The sequence below is a fragment of the Pteropus medius genome, unplaced genomic scaffold (genome assembly GCF_902729225.1).
Source record: "Pteropus medius unplaced genomic scaffold, Ma_sr-lr_union100, whole genome shotgun sequence".
NCBI classification, from domain to species: domain Eukaryota; kingdom Metazoa; phylum Chordata; class Mammalia; order Chiroptera; family Pteropodidae; genus Pteropus; species Pteropus medius.
Genome location: NW_024349800.1, coordinates 45,613,487 through 45,635,920, shown reverse-complemented (window position 1 = coordinate 45,635,920; position 22,434 = coordinate 45,613,487). Strand labels below are relative to the sequence as shown.

Below are 22,434 nucleotides of genomic sequence, written 5' to 3'. Positions count from 1 at the left end.
CTTTATTTATAATGATCGGTATGCAAAATATATTTCCAGTCAGAAAATTTAGATCTTTGTTCAAAATGCTCAGCTTTTCTCTTATAGTGTCTTGCTATTTTCCGCATTTGTTTACTTTAGGATATCTATCAAATGTACGTTTAAGCCTTACTTCGCATTCTGTGTTCTATTTCTTTATTATTCTTTTATTTCTTAATCTGAATTTTGTGTGAATTCTTCACTGCTATCTTTCAGTTCATCATTTCTCTCTCTGTGCATTCTAATTCCAAAATTTCCAGTTGTCTGTATTTACATCTCTCTGTTCTTGTTTCATTTCTATTTGTTTTTGTTTTGTAATTTCCTGTTCCTATTAAGTTTTTTAAAAATTTGTAGGTAGATTTGAGGTGGTTTGGGTTGTTTGGGCCTCTAATTCTATTTATTAACATGAATGATTAAGGAATGACAGAAAGTCCATATCAGCATTTTATGCATTTAGCTCTGGTTTATGTAGCTATGGTTATTCATTATTGCTGTCTTTCAAATTTTACCTTCAATAGAGTAAAAGCTTTTAGAACTTTACAAGAAGCCCTCAAGTGCAACTATGAACACTGGCAGATATGGGAAAACTACATTCTCACTAGCACTGATGTTGGGGAATTTTCAGAGGCCATTAAAGCTTATCACCGGCTCTTGGACTTACGAGACAAATACAAAGATGTTCAGGTAGGATATTCATATTTTGTTATTTCAGTTTGTGTTTGGCATAATACTTGATTATGTGATATAAATTATTTCCTTGACTATACATGAGCAAATTTTGTTAAACACGTGTTCATCTAAAAAGAGTGCTTTTTCTTGTAATCGAATATTTTTAGTTACATATTAATTCTGGCATTCCATTGTCAGATATGTTTGCGCAGTCATAGATTGAATATTATTGTGACTCAGTTATGAAAATCTGATATGTGGTTTATATATACACTGTCAGTTTGCAGAAACTAAATAGAATAATGTGTGTGTTATTAATTACTTTGGTTATCTTAATGTGGTAGCTGGAATAAGTCCCATACTCATTTATTCACTAATTCAACAAGCATTCACTGCATACTTTCAGACTGTTTGAACAATGTAGAAATGAAGACTAACATTTTCTTTGTGATATTTAATGAACTGGTCCTTTTCTTGGTGATATGTCAGAACTAGTTGACTCTAACACAGTAGCAAAAACACTATGTCATTTCGGAAAATATGGGAGACTTGAAGCCACCGTGTTTGTCATCTAATAAGATTAAGTAGACAAAACCATGTGAGATTAACTGTGGTTGAAGACAGGGTGTGCAGGACCTTATAGGTTACAAAGTCCAGGCCTTGAAAATATATCATTTTATTTGCAATAATCAATATATGCTATTTAAAATGGTGAATTTAGAATTGTAAAAAAACAGAAATAACATCTAATGTGTGATAATACCTGACTACTCATAATTTGTTATCTGTTCTCCAGCTATTCCAAAATTTACCCTATCTGGGCCCTGTATTGTAGTCCCAGCCCTTGACCAGTATATGCATGGTCTTGCAAATCCAGCCATATAATTGGCCAGATAACTTTAATGCTCAGGTTCGGGGCAGTTCACTTGAAAGATCTGTGTCTTCAAGTAGCATTACATACCTATTTGTAGGAGCTATGTTGACCCCTTCAATCACTTTTTTTTCCTTATTTATTTATTTATTTATTTATTTATTTATTTATTTATTTTGTCTTTTCTAACTATTGTATATTGACCATCCATTATAGAAAGAAGGGACTTGGATTGTGATATAAAGATCAATTAAAATGTGAATGGAGGCATAGCAGAGTTTTACATCCTAGAGAGGATAAGAGCCCTAGCAAATCTACTTTCAGTCCTCTGGCAGTCTAGCGCTTGTCACATTCCCAGAGCTGAAGTTCTCCATTGAGGTGGTTCTTTCTCTTCCACACTTAGTCCCTTGGTAAAGGGCACTGACGAAGCTTTGAACAGATCTCAATATGTTGTTGAACCACTGAGGATGGAACAGAGATTCCAAAGTGCTTATCTCTTGTTTACTTCAAGTGTAATTTTTAAAAAGACCCTTCTTTACTAATAAAGCATTCTGAAGCCTGCTCCTAAATTCTTAGAAAGAATGTAATTTACATTGGTAGTGTATTACATTTTACACTTGAAACAAATTTTTTTTTATTCTTTCACACTAAAAAGCGGTACATAAAACACTCAAATCCAACACTCCTCAATCAGTCCAGCATTCTTTAGCATTACAAACTGTCAGAGCAGCATTGAGTCCTGTGGGCTGGGCTGAAGAAGGCCCACTCTGGTCAGAAAGGCGTGTGACGCTCCTCCCCTTCCAGATTCCCCAAGCTGTCAGCATGCTCTTCTGTCCTACTGGTATTGCTGCTGGAGGTGTCATCTCTTCCAGAGTTGTCTCGGAATTGGCTTCCTTGGCTACTTTGATCCCATTAATCTTCTGTCCTTTGTCTCTCGTTTCTAACTTATCTGCTTTTTCTGATGTGAGTGGAATTTTGCATCCTACTCTGTGTTTTAACTCACAGTAATCCTTCATATCTGCTAAGGATTAGTAATGATTGGCTAACCAGGCTGACTTTCTGGTTCCTGAGAAAATCCTGATCATTCTTTTATGCTTGGAACCCATAGGCATTGGCTTTATGTAAGGCACGCAAATGGCTAGGGCCAGGCCACTCTCCTTCCGTGAGAGATGGACTTTCGTGGTTCTAGTACATAAGTATCAAAGGGAGGGGACTTTTCCATCTTATCGCTCACTTATTCTCCCCTGCTTCTCAAGGCACATAGAGCAGGTCAGACTAGGACATGGTAATCATAACTGACATTCAGTGAGGGCTTGCTTTGTGCCACACTAGTGGCACTTGATATGTATTAACTCAATTAATTATCACCACAGCTCTGTGAGATAGATTTGTACTATCAAAAGCGATGTCTCACTCTAAAAGGTATGTGTGTATCTTCCCCACTTGTTTTAAGGAAATTAATGATATGAAACAAGTTAACTGTTCAAATATTTTTTTGAAAAGCTATACTTCTACATCATAGTTATAAAGTCATCAATATATTGTTGATTTTATTTGGCTTAGGTGGGTGCATCAAATATGCCCAATTATCTTGCTAACTCATATCTGAGAGGCATATATTCCAGAAAAAAAGCAAGACAAAATGAAACATTTGCTTAACTGAAGATGATAATTTAGAACGAAATAGGTTCTGCCTTGAGCGTTCCAGTCTCCTGCAATTACAATAGCTGGAAATGTATTGGAGAATTTTACTTAAGATTTTCCTTTGTTCTTACCACTCCCCCACCACCTCCAGTTTAGGCATCTCATTCTCTCTGTGGATGAAAAAGTTTCTTGCAAATGTTTGGAATAATACTGCTGTATATGAGTATCTCTAAACGTATGAAGAGAGGTGACATTTAGAATAATATATTGATAGTCACAGTGGTAGATACCAAGGAGGTAACTCCAGCAAAAATAAGCTGAGTTGATTCTAAAGCTAAAAGTTTCAGTTGCTGATTTGGTGTATTGTATACCAAATCAAATTAGTTGGAATTATAGGAACACGTGCTTAGAAATCTCTTAGGAACCTTCTCTAAGAAAGAATAAAGGAACTCAAATAATGATTTTTATTTTGAGGAATTCTGGGCAATTCTCAGTCAGTAAAATTCATTTGGAAGTAAAAATATATTTTTCTTAAGTTTTTAATGAAGAACTAAAAAGAAAGCAACGCTTAATGTAAAGACTGAGCCAATAGCATAAAATTACATTTTTTTCCAATTTATCCAGCCTCAGATCTGAATGCACAGAGATGCATTTTGAGCATTTTTCGTAAAAGGAAAGAAAATTTAAATCATTCTGAACTTAAGTGAAAATTTAATTGTTTCTAAGAGAAAATTAGGATTTAATTTCATGGCCAGCTAATACTTTAATATCTTTTTTCCTCTAATTCTTTCTCTGTTTCTCAAACTTAGAATATAAAACAAACCTTCTTTTGTACAATAGCATTCATCTGAGCATAAATATTTTGATGAGTTCGAAATTAGTTTCTATAAAAGTTTAGTGTTTTTAGAAACAGTCAAGGATGGCGTTTAGGATCTTTGAGACTTCCTCCTGTAGCCCCGTTGCCACTTGAAGGAGCACCAGGAACTGTTCCTGTTATGAGAAATATTGCATATAAACAAAACACTTTGAGAAGCATAATGTGCTATAAAGATGTCAGGTATTATGGCCAGTAGCTTAATTTTTATATTCGCTTTTGGGGAATATGACTGCGAACATGACCGCATAACCAGTGGCTTGCTCAGGGCAAATCATCGTCTTTAGCACCGTATAACAGAGAACTGCCAGGTGTTCAGATCCAGGAAGAGCCACAGGGAGATAGTTTTCAGGCCCTTTTAAAAGCTCTTTAGCAGCGTTGTAGATTGCTGTCGGCAGTGTCTAGTCTCTGGCAGGTGTGAGTAGAATCCCTCCATAGTGGTTAAATCATCGGTGAAAGAGAGTCTTGGTGGCTAGTGGTGGGCTCAGTCATATTTAGCTTCATTGCATCCTTCTGTTTGTCATCACGCTTTATTACAACTAGTCACTGTGGACTGAGACAATTGATAGACTGTCTGGAATATTTTTATCTTGGCTAAAATAATTGAACTTAATTTGACTCTATAAGTTTGGCAACAGGTATCTTCAAAAAAAAAAAAAGCTCATATCCTTATGTTTGACACTACCTGACTCCATTCTATTTTAATTTACTTTAAAATCTTTTCATCTATTCTTTCTCTACTTCTTTATAGATGTGATTATTGTCATTTCAATTTTTTTCTAGTGTGTGAATATAGTATGTGTGTATAAATTCCCAGTCATTTTAATACAAACAATAAATTAGCTACAGATTATTCTGTTTTTTTTTTCACTATTTGTAATAGGATGAGTAAAATATACCACCTTTTTCATTTCCTGCCTTTTCTCTCCCTGTCTTAATTTCGATTAATGCATAGATTAATATAACTCAGGAATGATTTTCTGTAGTAGTACATATTTATATTCATGTCTAGATTAAACATACTTTTATTAGTCTGTCATAAAATGAATTTTCATGTTCCTGTATATTAGTCCCTGTTCAGTTTTCCAGTTTTCTATTCTTGTCAATAATACCATGAATATCCTTGTAGACAAATCTTTATATATATTCACACTTCTTTCCTCAGGGTACATTCTAATGTTGATTTGTTCATTTTTTCTTTTTTACCTTTTTTCTCTTTTCTCTCCTCCCTTCTCCTCCCTCCCACCCCTTCTTTGATAACTTGGCATTTTGGGGAGAGCATTTGGGGAAAGAATTTAAATATTGCATTATTATACCCCATTAGCTGTTTATAAACAGAAGAGGAAGGGGAGGGGATTAACATATATATGTTCTTAGACCCTAACAAGGTTAATCTTTTTTAGGGCATACAATATTTGAGGAGGATACTGAATACTTCTCATTTTACAGTAGGTGACTGGGAGACCCAGGGAGGTTGTAATACCTGACCAGTCATATAGCTGCTAGGAATCAAAGATGAGAATCACATTTAGGCATGCCTATTTTCTTCTTTGTGTTGACTTGAAGATTTATTTCAAAAAGCACATTTCCCCATCATATTAATGTACATGTGAACTATAGTTAATAAAGGTTTATTGTCCAAATTGGTGTATAATTTATGTATAATAAAACACACAGATTTAAGTGTAAGTTTGATGTGTTTTGAGTATTTTATGTTCTTATGTAACCACTTCTCAAAAAAGACATGGAACATTGTCATCACCACAGAAGATTCTCTTCTGCTTGCCCGTGAATCGAGACAACACCCTTTCCCCCTCAGCCAGGCAACTGCTTTCTGATTTCTGTCACTGCAGCTCAGTTTTGCTTTTTCTTGAATGTCGTATAAATAGAATCATGCACTATGTATCCTTTCGTACTGATGTTGTTCTTTGTGCGGATTTCTTTGGGGTTTTCTTGGGAAAGGAGGGAGGTGGTGTTGATGTGCAGTGGGGCAGGGTGCCAACCAAACTGAAGTCGTGGAACAAGTGGTGGCTGAGTATTTACCTGAAAGAAAAGAGGGGGAGGGGATGGGTATGTTTTATACAAATTATATCTCTGCGGAATGGGTAACGTTGAAGCATCTGAGGCTCAGCAAGATGAACTAATAAGGCTGATGTTTTCCAGCTAACCAGTAGTAAAGCCAAGACTTAAAATCTGGAGTCTGGCCCACTTAACTTAAAGCCTGGGTATGCCTTTTGCACACTCTTAGCTTTGTTTTTTTGTTTTTGTTTTTGTTTCGTTTGTTTTTTGTTTTTCTGAAGAAGTAAAAAGGAAAATGTTAAACTGCCTACCTCATTCCGATAACCGAGGTTCGGGGAAGCCAGGGGTCAGGGTTATCAGACCAGGAAACAGCAAGTTCTCTGGAGAGCTCCAAGTAGGGCAGCGTGTTAGCCAAGCTGGGGAGGCGGGAAGTGGCTTCATTCCCAGCCTGGAGCCCTCCTGGGAGTTTTTGTAACTGGACCTAAGGCAGTTTGATTCCTTCTGCTTCAAAGACCTCCAGGATTCAAAGGGCCAGTGCCTTGTGCTTTCAGCCAAGATTTTGGTGAGACTTGGCCCATGACTTCAAGGTTTGTGTTGGGGCAAGATAGTTATACTTTTCTCTTGTGAAGATTCTTCAGCATTTATGTTAGAATTGCTGCTCCTCCACGTAAGAGAACTTCACCTCTCTTCAGGGGCTAGTAGTGGTGCCACACCATCATTCTGTGCTTGCGGCATCTCCCAGGTGTGGTCTGTGATGGACGTGAGAAATAGGCTTAGAGAGAGTTGAACAAAAGTTCCATATCGCTGAAACGAGTTAGAGATCCAAGTTAGGGATGTAGAAGTCATTACGTGGAATCAGTGGTGTAGTTTCGGGTTAGGTAGGATGCGAGGGACCACAGGGCTGTTTATACTGATAAAAATGAAATTCCTCTAAGCAGTCAGGCTTAGAAAATACACTTAGATTACTTTGTGATACACCAAATGAATTCCAAATGGACTAAATATATGATAAATATTTTTTCATCCCATAGAAAAATTAGGAATAGGAGTGGATACTTACCAAATTTCCTGAACTTTGAAACAAAGAAAGAAAGCTTAAAGGAATTTTTATGATGTCATTAAAAAAATATGTGACAAAAATATTCGGAACAAATAGGAAGATAAAAATCTAATAATATCCTTATTATATAAAGAGTTAACATCTGCTACAGGAATGAAATGAGACAAAATAAAGGATTCAGAAACAGACTCAAGTAAGTATTTAGTCCATGATTAGGATGGCATTTTAAATTTGTGGGATAAAATTAGGATATTCAATGTGTATTGGAGTAATTGGCCAAGTATTTGGGACCAAAACCTGAAGCTCTGCTTCATTCCTTAAACTAAAATAAATGCAAATGGATAAAATGTTGAAATTGAGATGCCTTGAGAAGCAGGATTATGTTGTAGGTAAGGACATAGATTCTGGGATTGGACAGCCTGGGCTTACAGCCTACCTCTGCCAATCATTAGCTGTATGACCTGGGGCAAGTTGCCTTAACCATTTTGTTCCTCAGTTTTATAAAATAGGGACGATAACAGTACCTGCCTCACAGGATTGTCATGAGGATTACATGAGATAATGTACTTAAAGGACATGGAATAGTGCCCGGCACACACAAGTGCCATTTAAGTAGCTGCTATCATCATCATTGTCATCGTTGTCATTATCATCGTTAATGAAAAAGCAAAAACCATAAAAGCACTAAAATAAAATATGGTAAATATTTCTGTAGGTTTAGGGATAGAGAAAACATTTTTAATCATAACAGAAAGCCATATTCCATTAAGGAAAAGATCAAGAGATTTGATATTTAAAACTTCTGCACGTGGGGAAAGAATGACTTCTGACCAGTGAATGGGTGCCGAAGGTCACCGTCCTCAGTAGGGCCACGCTGCGATGTGACAGCCATTTGTTCGGTGCTTTCTGAACTGACACCAGAGCACAATTAATCGAAGCCAGATAAGGGCCCCGGGGAGAGGTTGTTCCAGTGCTTTCGGTGCTGTCTCGCTCTTTTTACTTCCCCTCCTGGGGCAGCTGAAACTAATTTCCGCAGACTTGGTGTCTTCTGACCATAGCTGTTGTTCTCTCCGTTCAGTTCTGGAGGCCGGAAGTCTGAAGCCAGGACGTCGCCCGGGCCGCTGCCCGCTCCGCGGGCTCTAGGGAAGAACCTCTCCTTGTCCGTTCCAGCTTCCAGCGATTCCGGGTGTCCCTTAGCTTGTGGCCGCGTAACTGTCTCTGCCGCCCTCTTCATCTGCTTCTTCACCTCCTTCTCTCCGTGTGTCCTTTACTCTTCTTAGAAGAACATTATTCATTGGATTTAGGGCCCACCCGAATCTAGTATGACCTCAACTTAACTAATTACATCTGCAAAGACCCTATTTCCAAACGAGGCCACGTTTTGAGGTTCTGTGTGGACATGAGTTTTTGGGGACACTGTTAGACCCACCACAACTGCTATGCTCCTTTTCAGGGAGAAAGCAGTGGCTCGGAGAATAGTGGGCTTGGTAAAGTTAGGGCAGTGGATCCCAAACACACCTCGTTGGTAGCTGTCGTGGTAGCAGAGGCGACATGCACGGAGGTGCCAAGGGAGGCCAGAGAGACCGTGACTGACCATATGAAAGTCTTTCCTGTAGCAAACGGCACCAGGGGTTTGGACATCTGGAGGTGACGGAAGAGATCGTGGGAACAGAGAGGGTTTTGATAGAAAACTAATAAAGCTTTTCAAAGAAACTTACTTAGTCTTATGCAGTAGTGAGAGACACAGACTGGAATCCCAGCCCACGATGGACAAGGTGGGATTTTTATGAAGGTTCTATAATTAGGCTTCAGGAGATTGTGACGTTACCTTAAATACCATGAAAAAAGTTGAGTATGACGTCATGTACGTGCTTTGGAAAGAGGGTTCAAAATACTCATTTGATCTACACGTGTGTTCAGAACCCCAAGAAAATAAACACAGATTAAAGAATCATCTTTGGAGCAGACTGCTAGAAAGGCAAGTGGCCCTTCCCTTATAATCACTGTGGATTAAAATTTACCTCTATAACTTCTGTTATATTACAAGTAGGAAAATATTACTGAATGCATTTATCTGTTGCTCTAGTTTTTCAAAGTTCTCAGTTTTTTCAAACTGTGCATAAACAATTTGTGCGCACTCATGTCCGTCCACAGTCACCGCCCCACTCCCCAGGAGCAGCCTCTTCATACCTGGGCGCTACTTCCCCAGCTCCATCCTCTTGGAGAGGCGTGCGATTTAGGCTTTATCTCCACCACTCCACCGAATGTGCTGTCGTTAAGGTCTGTGTCACCACATTCAGGGGACAGTCGTCAGTCCTCAGGTTTTTCAGCCTCATCAGCAGTGTTTATGTAACATAGTTGAATTCTACTTCCTTCTTGAAACATTTTCCTCACTTGGCTTCCAAGGTTTCACACTTCTTACCTTACCAGCTGCGGCTTCCTTGTCTCCTCTGCAGAATCATCCTCCCTTTTCCTTCTGTGTGACAGTGACTCTGGGCTCAGTCCTCACACCATTTTTCTTCCCCATATATGCTGTTACCTCATTCGTTCCTTGGTTTTCCCTTTTATCTTCCCGAACATATGTATTATGAAAACAAACAAAGTTTTCCTCCACATGACCTTAAATTCTTTTTCATGTAGCCTGTTCAGTTCGTTTATTTCATTATGGTTGTTCTTTTGCAATTTTGTCCCTGTTGGCTCATACTTCCCTGGAGATATTGGCTCTTCTGCTAATGTGTACTTGGTAGGAGGGGCTACAGCAAAGCCCAGGACCCAAAGCGTGCCCTTCCTGGTGAGTTTGGGCTACAAGGGGAACCCACCCCTTGGATAAACTTTGCTGCTGCCCCCTCCCACCACCACCAAGTGGCCCTGCTGCTCAGGACACCTCCCCTATCTCTGCCAGGCACCATACGCTTCCAATGTCCATTTTCCAGAGTAGTCATCTCACCTCAGCCTGTGGGGGACAAGCCAGGCCTCCTGGATCTGTTGCTGTCTTAGCCAGGCCCTTTGTCCTGATGGCTTGCACTGAACTGGCACAGTCTCCATGCTGATAGCAAGTGGCATGTAGAGTAGTGTGTGGAAGGAAGAAAGGCACAACCAAAAAGCTTTTCTTAGCCTATCTATGAACATTATCACCTAGGCACTTTTCCAGCCTGGCCCACTGATCTCCGCTATACTGAATGCAGCCAGTTTCTGTCTCCCCAGGGTTTCTGACTTGTTTTCTGTTATTTTCTCAGATCAATGACTTTCTCTTTTTTCAAGCAATGTACAGAGTTGGGATTCAGGTAAAGGAGCTAGCGACATGTTAGTCCATCACCTTGTGTGCTATATAATCTCTGTCATGAAAATAACCATAATGCTTTGACATTGGGAAAAATGAGTTCAATCCAAATTAAGAAAAAAAAATTAAATATCTTATAAAGGAAAGATCTTTGCTCAACAAACATTTGGAAAAAGGAAATGTAGAGGCCCATAGTGAGTGGGCCAACAACAAGGGTTTTGCTGTCCACTTCTAACAGAGTAAGGAAGTTGAAGGTCGACGATAATAATCAGTTTATAGGTCTATATTGCTTTACAGTTTCGAAGCTCTTTTTTTTGTGTGTTGACTTCTGATACAACGGTCCTGTGACATAGTAGAAAGAAGACCTGTCCTCATTACTGCTACTTACCAACTTGCTAGCCCCTCCCCCATATTCATGGTGCACTTCAGCATCTGATGATATAGATCTTCCTCTCCTCTCTAGATCTAGCTGTTCTGGAATACTTAGTGTATAGGTCGATGGTACGTCCAGTACTTTGCACTGAAAGTTCTTTGTCGTCATCTTATTCCGTATAAGTAACCCATCCGAGTGGCCATATCTTGGACTCTGTTTCCCCAAGAATTATTCCATCTCTAAATTCTTAAACTTCAATATTCTACCCTTCAGCCTCTTGTTACACACTTAGTAATTTATAGTTTTAACTATTTTCTTATGGATTCAAGAATCATAACAATTTATCCATTTTTATCCAATTTACAGTGGATAAAGGCACTTACTTGTTTAAAAAAATATTTTTTCACTTTTGATGATGCAAAGGAGTTTAATACTGGTAAAATTTGTGGATGGCCCAAGAGGAAATTGTACCCCTTGGTGATTTATTTAATCGAAGAAATTCTACTGCAACACCCTTTGCTCTTTTTAAATCACAAATACCTATTTCTTAAAGAATGGTTAAATATGTGTTAAAAGTTATTGTTTTTGTAGTCAGTCTGGATAACTAGGATGTGATTTTTCTCACTAGTTAGTGGGAGGAAAATGCTAAAAGGAAAATTATAAAATTATTCTAGTGGTTTTAAAAAATAATCGTTATCACTCTAAAACCATTTTTTAAAGATGACATATTAGCTCCATTTGTTAATGTATTTTAATAACTATTTTTTCCTTCAGTTCATGGAGCTTTCTTAATTTCAGGAAACAACTTTTTAACTTTTTATTAAAATATATTGTACATACAGAAAAGTATACAGAACACATGAATTTTCACAAAGGGACGCACCTTTGTTCCGGCCCCCAGAGCATGAGTGAGCTCATTCACTCCCACCTCTCCCAAAGCCCGCACTCCAGCCCCGCCCCCTCACGCACACATGCCAAGGACTTAATTTTAAAGTAAAATGGAATAAATGAATATTCACGTTGCCATCATTTTTTTCATATTTGCCAATCTTTGAATGTATTTATTTTTGCCTTTTCTCTGTTTTAAATTAAATTGTTATTTTTTTAACACAACACATACATACAGTTTTACAAGTTACGTAGCAGTAAAAGGCTTATAACAAAATATAACAATTCTCTGCTTTATCTCTTTTCTCTTTTCAAGATCCTTCTCCCCAAAGGGAAGAAATGCTTTAGTATTTCTTTTTCCATTTGCACATTTTCATAATAATAGTTATGTATGGCTCTTTTTTATTAACTAAATTTAGGTATTATCACTTGACATCCTATTATAATAAATGAGGACTTGACTCTCTTATACTGACATTTTTGCTACTTCTCTTTCTTATCTTCCCAATATGTTTATATTAATTATTTTTGTTAAATGAATATTTTCTATTACCATTCTATGCCTATACAAATAATATTCAAAATGGGTATTACAGGTACTATGATTGGGGTTTTTTTTGCTTTTTGTTTTTTATGATGTTAATAGTCGTCTTGGTTTTCATGTTCTCTCTTTGTGTAATCCTCTTGTTCAAATTCACAGTCTCTCCTGCCCTCCTGGTCCTGGCTCAGTTCTGGTTACAGTCACTACCCTTGTAATTACCAAACCCAGTGGAATCTTCCATCCTGATCTTTTGCAGATGAATTCTCCTCGTGACTTTCTTTTTCTCTAGTTTTCACAGCACGACTTTCTCCCACCCTTCTGAGCATTCCTTTTTAGTCTCGTCAGTGCCGAGGCCTTTGTTTGTCTTCCCTCCTCTTAAATATCGGTTTCCTTTAGATTCTGTCCTCAGTCTGATTCTTACCCAACATAATCTCTTTAGGCAACATCGCGTGGCCGTGAATGGCTTCTATTATCTACTCATTCATAGAGAACTCTCTTCTAAGCTCCAAATCTAGCTATTTAATTGGCCATTGAACATGCCAATAGAGAGTATGAAAACAGATTTGTCCTTGCTTCTACTCCTAGTCAAGGTCCCATCACCCTCTTGTTGATCTGCATGTGAATTAGGTAGAGATGTTTGGTGTCCGCCTACCCACAGTTCCCTTCACTATTTCCTGCCCCCATAACACACAGACAGACACTCTGCCTCCCTACCTTCTCCTGTTCCCTTCACACCCCCCCAAACACACACACACTCTCTCTCTCTTTCTCTCCACCAGCTTTTCCTCTCTCCAACACCAGCACTGCAGCTCTTCAGTTTTTTTGAGAAACCAAAACTTTTCTCTCCTCCATTGTCTCCTCATACAGGCTACAGTGAAGGGAGGGGATGTAGGGCCAACTGTGAGATCCCAGGAAAAAAGTATTTTACTGCTTTATCTTTCTTCACCTGTACATGTTAGTAAATACTTTGATAGATCATTCCTTTCAAAACATGTTAATTCTTGAAAAGTATACAGATTGATCACTTGAAACAAGTCGTGCATGTTCATACACTTCTACTTTCATACTTAAAATCATGAGTGGGATTGTAATCTGAATTTCATTACTTTCAAATTTAAAACTACATATATGAGATCGTGATGTGAATTTACAGGCAGTGATAATGGACCTTATCCAGACAAGAATGGAAAAGCACAATCGAATGTTCTCCTGTCTGCTTTTATCACTGTGTGTAATTAGAACCGTGAGCCAGAGCTCACGTCCCTAAAAGTGTTCCCGGCCCAGAGGAGCCCGTTTCCTCAGCCGCATCTCACGCATGGGTCAGAATGCACAAGCAAGGTGGACAATGGTTGCTTTTCTTTTAGCGCCGCTTTCTGAAAGAGGTGTGTTTGTTCAGTCTTTTGTTCAGGCAGATGTATTCGTTGAGTCAGTGCTGTATGCTAGGCACTGTATTACACCCTGGTGATACATACAGGTGATGAAATGTCCTCTCGCTGAAGTTCAGAGTAAGAATAAAGATGTGGGTACCCTGTCTCTTGGAACCTTGGAACTCAAAGTTTGGTCTGTGGACCATCAACATCCACATCACCTGGGAGCTTGTTAGAAATGCAGAATCTCAGTCCAGGATGGATTAACATCTCCATCCAGGGTTCTGCATTTCTAACAAGCTCCGGGGTGGTACCAATGTGTCAGCCCACGGGCAAGGTCTTAGAGTGTTCTCCTCATGCTGGTTCTTTAGGTGGATCCAGGTAGCTTTACTGCTCCTCCATCACAGGAGTAGATGATTAAGGATGTACTTTCTATGCTCCAGGAAATTGCCTTGAGATACATGGTCTTATATAGATAGGAAAGATATGTCTTCTCAGGACAATATAACCAGCTCTGGGGCTCAGCCCATCTATCAGCATTCAAAGCATCTGGGATAGAATGTGTAAAAGTCTTTGAAAAGCAAGATAGCCAAAAAGTCTTTGAAAAGTGAGATAGCTAAGTGCTGAGCGGACCTGGGGTAGTTGGAAGGCCAAGAGATACTTTCTGGGTATTCTACATGCCTAATGCAAATGCATCAGCAGCTTATCACTCAACAGTGAGCAAGGGCCAGGACCTCTTTAAGCAGTTAGAATGTTACCACAGCAGTCCAGATGGAAAGTAATGAGGCCTAATCTAATGTAGGAGAGGCTGGGTTTAGGACTCATTAGGAATGTTGAATCAAATCAATTACATGTGGCTGAAATGGGAGAGAAGTGAATCTAGGTTGATGCTAAAGCTATTGGTTCTGAGAGTACAGAAGGAAGATCTGGGATCTACGTTCCACTTCTGGATAGGTGGAGTGCGAGATGTTGATTGGCCATGCCTGGTAGGGATTGAGGTACACAGTCACGGAGCTCCAGAAAGGAGTGTGGCTGGAGCTGCGCCGACACTATCGGAGTAGACTTTATGAGAAGCTTCTTACATAGTAGGCTATATAAGAAGCTACAGGTGTGGATCACAGCATTCAGAGAGGGCAATCAGAGTGAGAAGAGGAGAGCACCTGGGACAGGGCTCTGGGAGAGGAGAGCCCTCCGAGGAGCCTGAATAGCAAGGTGGTCAGCATGCAGTTCTGCAGAGTGGTTCATAATGGCTTGACTTTTATTTTTGAAAGGTGTAAGGATGATCGTCTAACAGGTGTCACGAGGTTTATCATTGTCATTGCCGTTGATGATGGTGATAGCAGCCCTTTGTTTTTTGTTATTTGGTTGTTTCTAGCTTACTGGTTTCTTCTGTGCATTTTTTTAAGGTTCTTAGAATCCTTGTGAGAGCAGTGATCGATGGGATGACTGATCGAAGTGGAGATGTCGCAACCGGCCTCAAAGGAAGATTGCAGGAGTTGTTTGGCCGAGTAACTTCTAGAGTGACTAATGACGGAGAAATCTGGAGGCTGTATGCCCAGGTATATGGGGACGGGCAGAGTGAAAAGCCCGATGAGAATGAAAGGGTAAGTCCTCACTCTTCCCGGCCCTTGCCTTTTGTTTGAACATATGTGTAGTGGATCTGCTTTTTTGATGGTTGGAGGAAAAAGTTTAATAATTTGAAAGATAAGATTAATCTGCTCAAGTTTTCAGTTTTAATTCAGAGGCTTTAACATAAGCACTTTGAATTGTGGGCAGGTTAAGACTTGTACGCATTCATCTTTATTCTTTTCCTGAATTTTTCTTATGAAATTGTTCTTTTTCCTGCAAAAGAGTCTCTAACCTGCTCCCCTACTGGAGCTGCAGCAAACAGCTGGCTCTCGTTACTGCACCCCGCTTTCTGCAGGCTCATCGCTAAGGACTAAGGTAGATTGGGTGCAAGGACAAAAGAGTGTTTAAATCCGAGATGGCGACTATGCAAGGGAAAGAGAAAAAGGAACTAGAAACGAGTAGTGGGGAAGTGCTTTTAAAGTCTAAACAGAAGATCCTTGACAGGCCGCCTAGCCTGGTCCTCACAAGCATGGCCCACCAGTCACACCCCAGTTTTGCCGTAGCCTCTTATCTTAGCACGTAAAGGAGGCTTCCGAGTTTCCAAGGTTCGAGTAATTATTTTGGGTTCTTTTCAAAACATCCACAACAAATCACATGTACTCCTTGCATGAGCTGGAATTAGCCTCAGTACAGCTAATCTGTGGGATTCACAGCCATTCTTTCCTCTCTCAGTCCACCTAGCTGGCTTCTGCCAATGTCTTGTCAGACCAGAGAACACATGCTCACACACATGTGTGCACCGACTCCTGCTTTCTGGCCTTCCATTTCTTCCTGAATTATGTGCTCCTTTGTCTATGTAGAATTAAGGGTACTCTGAATTCTCATCTATGACTTCTCCCTCAAGAATCCGCAAGGATGGGGCTGTGAAAAGAGAGTGTTTTAAACTTCCGTGAGTTTACATACCTACCAGTAATCCCATAGAATCCGCAAGGATGGGGCTGTGAAAAGAGAGTGTTTTAAACTTCCGTGAGTTTACATACCTACCAGTAATCCCATAGTTTCACCAAGTTCACACCTCATTCTCTCAACCGGTCTCTTAAGCTGATGGCTACAAATGGCAAGGTAATGTGCACACTCCTTATAGATTTTCCAAAACAAGCATTTATATTTCATTTATATTTTTCTGCTTGGAGGGAAGTATCTAGATCCAGATACATCCGTTTGGTTTCTTTTAATTGCTTATTGCTGTTGGATGTGCATCTATACCCTTTCTTTGATGAGAAGTAAGAGAGACTGTGCTGTATAACACAGATGCTGGTTTTCAAGTTGGGATTAATTCCATATGACTTCCAGGAAATAGAGCTTGAAATGGGAATTCTACTTGTTATTCTGAATGTTGTTTTTTCTTTCCTCAGGCGTTCCAGTATCTCTCTAAGGCATACAAGTGTGATACACAGTCCAGTTGTTGGGAGAAAGATATTACATCATTTAAGGAAGTGGTTCAGCGAGCTGTAGGACTTGCACATGGTATTTGATGTAACGTTTGATGTCCTTGGTGTATTTTAATGTGTTTTTATGGATAAGAAAAAGTATTAGTCACAGGAAAGTTTTGTTACTAATAATTTCAGAGTATTTCATTGTATTGAAATTGCTGTATTCATCAAATATCTATAGACCAACTAGTATGTAGTAGGCACTTTCAAGCAATAAAAAATATAGGATAGAGGCTTAAATACGATTTGAATTAGTGACGGTATTAGAAACTTCAGAGATATGAAATACCTTTACAACTGTATTTAACCTTCACTTCACACAGAGTCTATTTGTGTCGGTTATGTAGGCTAAAGATATGTTAACTTTTCCTGACTCATATTCCTCTTTTATAAATGAAAATGCTTGTTCATAAAAATACATAGATACCTGAAGTACATAATAATATATAGAGAGCTGTGGCATATACAAAAGAAATTAAAAATATAATCTAATCCCTATCTTTGGGAAATTTAGTGGGTGATATTTGAGGCATGGGTAACCATACATATAAAGTTGTATGCCACTTGGGTAAGTAAATTCCAGATAAAGGCTGCTTTTAATTATTTGCATTAGTGAAAAATATACCAGTTAACTTTAGTAATGCATTTTCACATTTATATTTGAATATGAGTGCATGATGCCCTGAGGTTGCAGTTCGAATAAAATAACGAAGCCACGACGTTAAGTACTGAGTCACAGGAACTGTGGACTCATTCTAAAGTCCTCCTCTAAATTCTTCTGCAGCAAATAGTTCCAGCAAATAGGGAGCCCACGGGGGACAATGAACAGGTCAGAGCTCTGGACAGGGAGACCTAAGCCCCAGGACCAGTGCTACCACGCACTTGCTCTGTGACTTGGGGTAAATTACTTAACTTCCCTGAGCCTTAGCTCTCTCGTTAGTAAAATAGGGATGCACCTACCTGTTGTAGTTCTGAAGAGTAAATGAAAACAAATATAAATGAAAACAAATTTAAAAATATAATATTTTTAAAATGCTTAACAGTGTCTTAGGCATGGTTTAAATGTCATTCCCTTGCTTCTTGCCCCGACCCTGTTCCCTCTGGGGTAGAAGATCTGAGCTGTATGATCAGGGACTCAAAACCGAAAAGAGAAAAATGAAGAACAAGAATAAAGCTTAACTTGCAAAAAAAGTAACAATATTCAAACAAGTTAGAAATGGGCTTAGGGTTAATAATTCTACTTATGGCCTTTGAGATCGTTGATAAACAAAATATATAAATATCCAATTTCCCGGGCCACTTACTCCTTGACAGACAAGGTGCTAAATTCAATATAGCTGAAATTCACTGTGTAAAAGTTTGAAGTAATTGCTGATAGACCAGCGAGAGGATGGTCTGAAGTAGCCGGAATTTATGTGGCTTGTGCCAGCCTCGTGGTGACTGGGCCCAGATGGAGTTCAGTCTTTATGTCTTTGGCCTTGGTGAATATAGTACTGTATTTGGGGAAACCCATGCTAAGGTATATTATGTACATAATTATACTAAGATATGATTTTCTGGGGAGAATTTATCTTATCTACTTCAACCTGCCAACCCTAAACATTTCTGTGAACAACTGACTATCTAACATTCAAAGCCAAGATTTCTGTTATCACTAAGTGATGTTATTAAACCTGTCAGGTATAAATTTGCAGGTTAAGAAGTACTCCAGGAAAAATCTTCATTGTGCATCTTAAAGTTGATTTTAAACTATTTCAATGAATCATGTGTTGGTGTTCCTACAACATTATAAGCATATCTGAGTGGATACTTAGCTTTAGTTTCCAGTGATATTTTAGATTTATAAAGATAAATCTTAACCTTTTCTTCAGTTGCTTTTGCATACCAGTGTTTAGGGGAAGAATGAGCTGGCTTACTTTCTCTGTTACTCTGTGTTCTTTTTTACCTTTCTTCCCAACAACTGTTCTCTACTCCACCCAATTCTGAAAAGGAAATATAACATAAAAAATATCTCCATGTGATCTACTCACTCTTGGATTGCTATTTTTAAGAATGTACTTCAGAAAGCTCGATAAGACATTATAATCTCTACATATTGTTTGAGACCTTTCCATAACAATGTTGTCATTCTGTACCCATTTGTATTATCTGGAGGGTACTCATTTACAGGCTCAGCTATTCTGTTTTCTGGGAAAGGATGGGCAAAGTTCATTCTTTCTTCACCATCCAGGAACTTTTAAAATAATAGTTATGCATTTTAACTACAATCTGCCTGGAGGAAGCACTGCTCTCTGGGAATTTCCTGATGATTTGAAACAGGTTATCTCTCTCTCATTCATTGTCTTATCTGTCTGTCTGTCTGTCTATCTCAGTTTCAAGTGCCTTTTGGACATGGAATTGAGGAGGGGGACTAATAGAGTGTTTGTCTTTTTGCTCTAATTTTGTTTTCCTCAGAATGAAAATAAAGAATTGAAAAAAGAATCACAGCTGTTTCTGATATAAGTTACTAGATATTAAATAGCCCAGTACCTCAGCCATGGTAGTTACAACTTCACTCTACTAAGGGGCACAGACATCATAATCCTCACTGTGCCTTTTGAAAATGAGTTTAACATGTTGATTAGCATGGCTTCTTTCAACCCTTAGCTGAGAAATATCAGACTAATTATTACTTTAAGATATGAATGTCAAACCTAGTTCTCGCCAGTCATGGAAGATATTACTAATTGATGACAAAACTATTTTTTCAGGCACAGACAACCGCCAGCAGTTACTTCGAGTTTCCATGCAAAAAGAAATCTATTTTCTATCCCTGGTGCTAAGATCCAGGATATTAAGTAGACTTTAATTGTTGTAGTCTGTAGTGTAGTCTTAAAATGTGATCTGGTTATTGTTCTGTTTGTAGTGAGCATGATTTAGAGGAACAAAAACGGGAACAAATCGGTGGAGAAATATCAGGTGTTATATTTTTGCAAAGTTCTTTGCTTGTTCTTGTAAAGCGTTAGTAGGTGGGCCTTCGGCCAGGGATGGTTATGCCCTGGTTGTGGTCACGTGCCCTCAGTGCAGGCACAGAGGTTGTTGACATCAGCTCTTCCAGATGATGGTACAAACCCTGAGAATGAAAATGCAGTAAGAACTGAGCCGTAAACATCTGTCACGTCACTTCCTTGAGCTAGTGTCATCAGCAGTTGTGAGCCCTCGCGAGGGACCCAGCACCTTGGGAAGCCACATTGGGATGTGCTGCTTCTGTGTTTGCCTTCTGGGGGCACGTTCGGTCAGATTTTATCTCTTTTTACCTAATTTCATTAGTTTGTGGGGGGGTGTGGAGGATGTCTCTTCCCAATGATCCGTAAATCACCAAAAAAAATCACCTGTTTTCCCCAAAATTTTCTCTTTAGCAATAAAGAGAAATTTATCCTTCTTAAAGAAGAATAAAGGGGAGAATTATGCACATAATTATTATTCTTTTTCCAAAATAAAATCTTTCCATGGAGAAATATTTCTAAAGTCTTAATAAAATAATTGTTTCTTTTTTGTACCGTGAATTATCGTTACCAAGTTTTATGGATGTTTTCCCCATATTTATCTTCCAGTGGCTATGAAATGCAGTAAAAACAAATCTAAGCCCCAAGAAGCTGTTCAGGTGCTTTCTTCAGTTCGACTCAATCTACAGGGCTTGTTATCTAAAGCAAAGGTGAGAGTGAAATGTGAATTAATTAGAATCGGCATATGGAAAAAAGTCTTTAGTACCAGCTAACTGCTCTTAAATCTTTTACTTCGGGGTAATTTTAGGCCCATATTGCATTTTAGATATTAGCCCCCGCCTTCCCGATTACTTGCACTAATGAGGGTATTATTGGCCAAATGGCCAGACCACCCTAAATATGTGTAACTTAAGTCTTAGAAATTAATATTTACAGTCCAGTCCTTAGTACTTTCTTTAAATTAAATGAAAACAATGCTCTTCTCTTTATTATCACTTTCCCCAAAGTGTGGCATTTATGCCACTGGTAGCACTTGGGTAAACTTTCAATTTTCATATCTATTTCAAAGCATGTTTGAAAAAGTATAACTAGCATATCAAATCTACACTTTCATAAATATTATTGCTAATTTTTTGTTTATGGTAGTGATGAAATTTCACCTTAAAAAGACTTTTATTATGTAAAAAAAAATGATTTAGAGAGAAAATATTAAGTAGGTTGTTTGGATTTGACAAAAATGGTGAAGGTAGATGGGTGACTCAGGTTTGACGACAGAAAACATGAACCATCCAGTTGCACATACAGACGTGTGGACCAGTGCTGGGGTGGGAATGCCTGCGAGGGTCCAGGGAGCTTTTTGAAGACTGGATTCCTGGGCTCAGCAGGCAGCTCCTTGGAGCATTCTCAGTATTTCAGCTGTGGTAGCATGTTCAGTTGAGTATGTTGCAATATGCCCCCCAGGCAATTCCTGTTACAAAAGGAGGGCTCATTTATATTTATTTTATTTTGTCGGGCTTTTTTGCTGTTACCAAGTCTTGATGATCTTTGTGGCTCTGAGTCCTAAGCCATAATTAATTTTCAAATAATTGACATAAAGGGTCTGATTTATATGATCTCGAATATAAAATATATTCGTTTTGCTTGTATATGCAGTGAATAGATTTGTTTTATTTGGATGAATAATATCCATTCATCCAAAAACCATCCTATGACATTGAAATGAATAATTGGTATTCAAGGCAACAATTTTGAAGAGCAGAGCTCATTCAAAATTCAGGCATATTGTTTGATTCATCCTTTAATTGTTGCAGCTTGTACCTTTCCAGGATGATGAACAGAACCAATACTGCCATTGCTACTATAATGTTATGGCATTATTATGCAAAGGGAATTTTAATTCTATACTCTGTCTCTATATTATTGTAAAGAGATTTTTATTGTTTCTGATGCTTCTGCTTTGTTCTTTATGTTGCAGCAACTATTTACAGATGTGACAAGTGGAGAAATTTCTAGGGAGTTAGCTGATGAAATGGCAGCTATGGAAGCCTTAGTAATAGAGCTCCAAGACCTGAGCAACCAATTTCGAAATCAGTATTGACCGTCCTGGGAGCAGTTTCTGGAAAAGGTGCTCTCGCCTTCTGGAATTTCTCTGTACCTGTGTATCAGAAACACTCGATACTGATTTTTTAAAATAAATTTTTCTTTAATGGCTAACATTGTTGTTTTTTGTGATTTTTTCCAAATGTTTGAACTTCCTGAAATACGTTAAATAAAAACTTCTCTATTTCTTTAGGATTAGTCAAATTTAATATTTTTATTATTCTTGAGGTATTTCAGCAAAAAGAGCAAAAAAGTTATAGTTATCTTTTTAGCATAGGGTTTATTCTCTCTTAGCCTAAAATGAACTAGATTATTCTTTAGAAGAACTTAGTCTAAACAGGATAAAAATTCACACTACAAGTTTGTGGCATCGTTAGATTGGCTGCTTTTATCCAAAAGTGATAAAAGAGTAGATTTGATGATGGAAACCTTTTCACTTCTTGAGATTTTGGTATTTGTGTCAGAAAAGTACAGTCTTGGCTAAATTAGAAGTGTGGGCATGGTTTAACTTCTAAATCAAGAAAATGCAAGACAAAAATGACATAACTCGAATTTTGTCTCAAGCATTAGCCACTAGTAACCAGGCTGACCCCCTCGTCGTGTGTACTGCCAGCCCCAAGATGCTTGTTTAATAAGGTTGTTATGGGTGAAGACAGCTATAAACGGTGCCATATTACAAAAATG

General features: G+C 38.5%; 1 protein-coding gene across 1 annotated transcript in view; it reads left to right on the top strand.

Annotated features, from left to right (window-relative positions):
- The window catches only part of TTC27 (tetratricopeptide repeat domain 27), a 137,285-nt gene extending 115,424 nt beyond the window's left edge, over window positions 1–21,861 (top strand). The window contains exons 16-20 of the mRNA XM_039887439.1: window positions 537–702; window positions 15,011–15,208; window positions 16,589–16,700; window positions 20,260–20,360; window positions 21,626–21,861. Of these exons, the coding sequence (XP_039743373.1) occupies window positions 537–702; window positions 15,011–15,208; window positions 16,589–16,700; window positions 20,260–20,360; window positions 21,626–21,748 (700 nt within the window). The 3' untranslated portion in view covers window positions 21,749–21,861. The remainder of the gene's footprint in view (window positions 1–536; window positions 703–15,010; window positions 15,209–16,588; window positions 16,701–20,259; window positions 20,361–21,625) is intronic.
- Window positions 21,862–22,434: the final 573 nt, after the last annotated feature.